General features: G+C 44.6%; 1 protein-coding gene across 2 annotated transcripts in view; it reads right to left on the bottom strand.

Annotated features, from left to right (window-relative positions):
* Positions 1-3215: 3215 nt before the first annotated feature.
* BANP (BTG3 associated nuclear protein) overlaps positions 3216-6668 on the bottom strand; it is a 115158-nt gene continuing 111705 nt past the window's right edge. For both annotated transcript variants that reach the window (XM_053987149.1, XM_053987150.1), the window contains one exon: positions 3216-3964. In XM_053987149.1, the coding sequence (XP_053843124.1) occupies positions 3893-3964 (72 nt within the window). In that variant the 3' untranslated portion in view covers positions 3216-3892. The remainder of the gene's footprint in view (positions 3965-6668) is intronic.

The raw sequence follows: 6668 nt of genomic DNA, 5'->3' as shown, positions 1-6668 counted from the left end.
CAGCTCCATGCCAGGAAAGGAGCTCTGACTGCCCAGGGCTCCTCCGAACCAGGCAGAGCTTTGGGATGCCCAGGAATGAAAGGAACATCCTTGTCCCTGATAATGGGAACCAATCACAGCTCCAGCTCCACAACTGGGAATTGGGCAGGAAAACTGACTGCTAACAGGACTTGGAGATCCCACAGCCATTCGGGGTTTGGGGTTTTTTGTAGGGATTGGTTTCCTCCCGGTGCTTTTCTAACAGGAAACTCCATATCCATGGAATTGGATCATAAAATCCAGGGATCTCCACACAGCAGGAGCTCCGCCACGCAGATGAGCACCAGAGCAACTTTTTTATTTTTTGGATGGAATTCTTTGCTCTACAGGCAAAGTGTCAATGCTGAAATGCCTGAAAATGCAGCTCACGAGGACATTCTTGTTTATTTGGGTCAGAGAAGGGTGATGGTTTTTATAGATTTGTTTTGCAAGACAAAATACATTAAACTAACAGGGGAGAAAAAGCAGGAAAGAAATTCCTCACACCCCTCACTTTTCTGAGACTGATTCCTTGCTGTACAATCCATCAAACCAGAATATTTCAGCTTTAATCAGGAAACCCTTAAGGGTTCTTCTTTTCAGGCAGGATTCAAGATTAAATGATCTGAAGGGTCTTAATAGTGGTCCACTAAGAGAATTTTAGTAAAAATCAGGATAAATGGTCATGGCTTTAATGAACTGAATATTACAAATAACCAGCAGGGCCAAGTAGGGCAACCAGAGGCTCTTCCCCCCTCCAAAAAAAACCCCACAACTGAACACCAAAATATTGCTCTCACCAAAATCATCCCAGGAAAACTGGATTCTGCAGGGCATGAGGTGAATTGCAATAAAAGAAGCAGCTGATCCAAGCCCAACCCCACAAGAAATGCCCTCTGAACAATCCTGGTCTCCATCTCTCCTGGACAGAAGCAGCATGAGGAAAAGAACAGTGAAAACGAGGATGTTGGAAGGTTTGCTGAGGAAAAAAAGAATGTTATTGGTAGAAAAGCAGAGACTGGGAGTAAGGGGAGATGTAAATTGAGTGTTTCTAGGGGATTTACTGAGAATTGTCTTCAAGGATGGATCCACATCCGTGGTGGACCAACACCAACCTTCCCAAACTCAGAGCCAGGCAGACCCTCAGGGCCCCCAGGAGCTCCTGCTGCCTTAGCTTCCAAAACTTTCAGGATTTCTTCCTGGATTGTGCATATGTTTGGTACAACCTCGAGGTGAAGGTGCCTTCACCCTGCTCAGAACCTCACAGACATTCCCAGGAGGGAATCCATCCCAGAATTACTCATTTGGGGAATGATTTATTTGTTGGTGGCACAGGCTGTGATGCCTGGAGAACACATCCAGCATTCCTGGAGACTTTTCCTACCAGGACAAGGAGATCAATCCAGCATTCCTGGAGACATTTCCTACCAGGACAAGGAGATCAATCCAGCATTCCTGGAGACTTTTCCTACCAGGACAAGGAGATCAATCCAGCATTCCTGGAGACATTTCCTACCAGGACAAGGAGATCAATCCAGCATTCCTGGAGACTTTTCCTGCCTGGACAGGGAGATCCAACCCCCAGAGAGGGAGCAGGGACAGGGAATACTCACCAGAATCCCTGGCTCAGTGCTGAAGTCTCCTGAGTTCAACCTCCTCCTGAACTTCAGCTGGAAAATGCAAAGAGGACAAAATTGTGAGTTCACAAACCAGAGGAATGGAGGGGAATTCCCAACTCTACCTGACAGCACACAGGGAATGGATTCCCACTGAGGGCAGGGATGGATGGATATTGGGAAGGAACTGTTCCCTGGGAGGGTGGGGAGGCCCTGGAATGGATTTCCCAGAGAAGCTGTGGCTGCTCCATCCCTGGAAGCACCTGGAATAACCTGGGATAGTGGGAGGTGTCCCTGCCCATGGCAGGGGGTGGATTTGGATGGTCCTTAAGGTCCCTTCCCACCCACACCATTCCATGATTCCATGATTATTAAAATGTCCAGGCCTGACTTTATTTTTAGGTCTCTCTTTGGGTGCCAAGCTCTTCAAAGTTCCCCCAGGCTGAGGAACACCACTGAAAAAGGAGCTGAAGAGCAGCCAAATTCCTGGCCTGCTGCAGACCCCGAGCCCCACAAGCTGTGGTTGTCTGCATTGTGCTTCTGTGTCAAGAAATATCCTAAAGAGAAGGAGGAATTTATAGAAAGTGTAACACTTACCAGGGACAACATTCCCAGAAGCTGGGGGTGCTTAACCCTTCCTTTGGTAATAAAAAAATATAAAAATTTAAGTTCTCCTGGATTCCAGCATGTGGGATTTGTGGCCATACCTCATTTATCAATTCATTAAGTGCACTGTGAGCCATTTATTGGGAATGACCCCGTGGGAAATCAGCTGGAAATCAAATACAAAGCAGCACCTCCCTCTCTCATTTTCCAAACTCTGTTTTCCAACCCTTATTTATCAAACTCTTATTTTCCAAACTCTGTTTCCCAAAACATGCATCATTAAAATAACCAGGTGACAACAAACAGGTTTCTTTTGCACTCAGGATTAGCAATAGGACAATGGTGCTTTGTCAAAATCTGTATGAAATTTCCCAGAATATTCAGAGGAAAGGGGATTTCACCTGGATCTTGGATGTTGGGTTCAGATGGATGAATCCCACTCTGGGGAATTGCTGGACAAAGGAGGCAGGAGGAACTGCAAGGGAGAGAGCTCACAATTGTTCACATTACATAAAATTATTCCATAAATTCATTGCATTTCACCCACTCAAAAACTCAACTATCCCATTTTTCTTGCACTGGGAATTTAGATAGCAAAATGGTCTGGAACTGGGAATTTAGAAAATAAAAGGGTCTGAGATTGGGAATTTAGAAAATAAAATGGTTTGAGATTGGGAATTTAGAAAATAAAATGGTCTGAGATTGGGGATTTAGAAAATAAAACAGTCTGAGTTTGGGGATTTAGAAAATAAAACAGTCTGAGATTGGGAATTTAGAAAATAAAACGGTCTGAGATTGGGAATTTAGAAAATAAAATGGTCTGAGATTGGGGATTTAGAAAATAAAATGGTCTGAGATTGGGTTCTTCCTTAGAGGCTGATTGTGGATCCATCCCCAGCTCCTCCAGGACAACGTTCCTGCCCAGCCAACCCGGACTCATTCCCAAGGCAGAGCAACTTAGAGCTGCACTATTCATAAATACACATTTATTTTTCATTAGAAATGCATAATTACAGCATTTTTAAAGCATTTTCCCCTAGAAAAGTAGTTAAGCAACAGTACAAACAAAAGTGTTAGTCTTCTGCAAATACAGTTTTCATGACACTGAACAGAAAACACCAGCAAAAGGCCAAGACTTGCTGTCAAGAGATTTTTCCTTTTTTTAAATATTTTCCTTTTTTTTTTTTTTTCTTATAAACACCATAGCAAATTAAAAAAAAAAAAAAAGGCTGTTCCAACAGTGAAAAATATCTGAGCTCTGGAACTTTCTCTACGTGGCAAAGCAGGTAGTGCAGGGCAGCAACACCCCAAACATCTGCAGACATTCCACTTTCACAGGAGGGACCAACGGGATGGGCAGGGATGGAGTCTCACAGTTTGGATGCAGGAGAGTTCTTCCTCTCCCCATGAAGGATTTGTTTTGTCCTCTCTGAGTGGATTTAAGTGCAGCCCACGGGGTTTTTTGTTTTTTTTTTTGAAGGCCAGGACTTGGATTGGTGTCATGATGCAGCTCTGATTGAAGTTGGAATTATCCCAGGTGTGGAGGAGCTGGGCAGGGCTGGAGGTTCTGAGGTCTGGGAGGTTTTTCCAGCCCTTGCCACTCCACCTCTGGCTGGAGTTCACTGCCAGCTCCCCAACATTCCTCAATCCTCTCACTGGATTTGGATGGCTCCATGTTCTATCTGCATTTCTGGCTGGATTGCTGATTGAAGGGAATCAGTGCCCTGCAAAGGGGAACGGGACAGCAGGAAATCAATCCAAAAGTGCTTTTTATTGGTGGAACCAAGAGAATGAGAGCTTATTATACAAATATAAAGTTCTTGTGAATACCAGTGGAAAAAATTCCAGAGCAAAATCCACATGGATGTGGGCTCTGTGACAGTGGGAATGGGAACACACTCACAAAGGTACCAAAAATAACATCAAGAGTCTCCATGAAGCCTAATGAGGAAGCTGAAATAATGTAATTATGATAAACATCTACAAAATCATGAGTGGCACCAAGGCAATTATTCCCTCTCTCTTCCCAGGAAAAGAAGCAGCTCCAAATAAAGGAAATAAATACAGAGTCTGGCACCAAAGTGAAGCTGTGGAAGGCTCATCCCAACAGGGAGACTTTGGGAATAGGGAGCTGGAAGGGGCACCAGGGATGAGCATGGAAAAGACAGGAGGGAATTCTGGAGTGCCAGAGTTGCTGGGGGCAAGGGCAGTGAAATCACCTGATGGCTTTGTCCTTGGAATTACCCCACTGGAGTAGGATGGGGTCTAAAATTGCTGATTTTCCCCTCTGCAGCCTTTCCCTGTTTAGGGTGAAGTGGGACCAGCACGACTGCAGTCAGCTTTTCCTCAGGGGAAATTCCTCCTGCAGGCCTGACTCTCCTCCCCTCCCAGGGAAAACCAGGAGGAATCACGAGTGAGCACAACAGATTGAAACCTCCAAAGGAAAAAAAAAAAATCTCTTTACAAACCAGCTCCCTGCCTACCAGGAACGACTGGGGAGGGAAAATCTAAATTCCTGGGAGCCAGGAAAGCAGAGCTGTGAGAGGAGCAGCATCCAGAGCAGCTGCACTGGCCTGCACAGAGCCCCTCACACCCAAAAAAGCTTCCCCTGCCCAGCACGGATAAAATTCCAAGCACAGGGCAAGGATTTCAGGATTTTTTTCCCTCTAAACTCCCCCTCATCCCAGAGATCTGCTCTTGCTGGATTTTCCCTCATAAACGCCTCTGAAGGATTCTCTGTGCAACACCCTGGCCACAGAATTCTCTCTCTGAAAGGATTTTGGTGATTAAAAAGCCTCATTTGAGGTCCTGCTTTGTGCTCCCAGCCTTGAACCTGCCAAAAGATCCACAAGGGGGAAAATCCACCAGAATTCCCAGCTTTTAGGTTTTATTACACAGCCCCAGCTTATTTATTATTCAAATTAAAGCACCAGAAGTTCAAAATCCTGAAGTGCTGCTCCTAAATGAATTTATTTCTCTCTGCCTTGTTGCCAGTAATTGCATTTGGCTGCAGGGTTTTTTCCCTGTTTAATTTGAAGGGTATTTTGTGTTTTGCTTAAGAGTTCAATAAATTCATGCCAAGGTGCTGAATAAATCTATGAGATTGCTAAATTGGATAGCACAAAAAAATTTAAATAATCCTCAAAGTTTTCTTTCCTGTTTAGAGGAGAAGTGTATTGAGTAAATAGAATTATCAAATATCAGCACAACAGCAACACCAAATATTGATCCAACCTCAGACCTGAAGGGATTACAAAAATTTATATTTGGAATGATGGTGGGGTTTTTTTCCAAATCTAACAAAATTTACCACCAGCATTGCATCTGAGCACAGAATTTTGATCCAAATATTCTGTATTTCTAGACTCTGCAAACTGCTGTCAAAACATGAAAAGAAGCCAAGCAAAAATCATTCACGAATAGACTGAAAATATAAAACTGAAGTGGATTTTGCTTTGTTCCAGCTGAACTTTGAGCAAGGATTCATTTCAGGGAAAAAAAAAAGGGCAGAATACTGGTACCTTGTTGTGAGACATGAAATAAATCCACATCTGTGCTGTTTCTAACAGGGAATTGGCACAGAATCCAACCCTGGTGGAAAATAAATTCCACTTTAATGAGCTTTGATTGATAAAGAGCTGCAAAATCCTTGGGAACATCTCAGCACCTTGACAAAGAACCAGGTGGAAGTGTCAGTGCAGCCGCACTTGGATCTTCCCTTCTCACAGATCAGACTTTTCTCTTCAGATGAGACATCCTTCTCCACAGGAAAATTCCATATTTTTACCCACAAATAAAGCTCCTGAACTATGGATAAACTCAGAGCAGTGCAAACACCAAGTTGGTTTCTCCAGCTCCTGTCCAGATCCTCAGTTTTCACTCTGTGCAAAGGGAGGAAATATTTATGGCCAACTTGTTTTGGGGCTTTTCCTTTTCCTTTTCCTTTTCCTGCCACATTTGGGGCTTGTCTGCTTTTCCTTTTCCTTTTCCTGCCACATCTGGGGCTTGTCTGCCTTTCCTTTTCCTTTTCCTGCCACATTCCTTCCCTGCTCTCCCTGGAAACCTCTGTGGTTAACCACAGCACAAAACCCAACACGCTGCAAAGTGTCCCTGAAGAGGGAGGAACTCCTGGGGGGCTGCTGCTCTTGGGGACTTTGCTCCAGAAATTGCTTCCTGAGGAGGTGCTGGATGAGGAGGGAGCACAAGGAGAAACCCCATGGGAGGGAAATCTGGGAATTGCCCAGGCTTGGAGAGGGGACAGCAGCATGAGGAACACCCCTCACTCTTATTTGGGGTCATGATCCTTGTGAGTCCTTCCCAAGTCAGGGTCTCCCGCTGTTCCTGGATTTATTAAATCCACGGGAGCAGCAGTGATGGAGGATCCATAAAAAACAAGGCACAATCTCTGCAGAACACCCTTGGTGTCCA

This window comes from Vidua macroura, chromosome 11, assembly GCF_024509145.1.
Source record: "Vidua macroura isolate BioBank_ID:100142 chromosome 11, ASM2450914v1, whole genome shotgun sequence".
NCBI classification, from domain to species: Eukaryota; Metazoa; Chordata; class Aves; order Passeriformes; family Viduidae; genus Vidua; species Vidua macroura.
The sequence above is the reverse complement of the archived record's forward strand: the minus strand, read 5'-3'. Positions and strand labels throughout refer to the sequence as shown.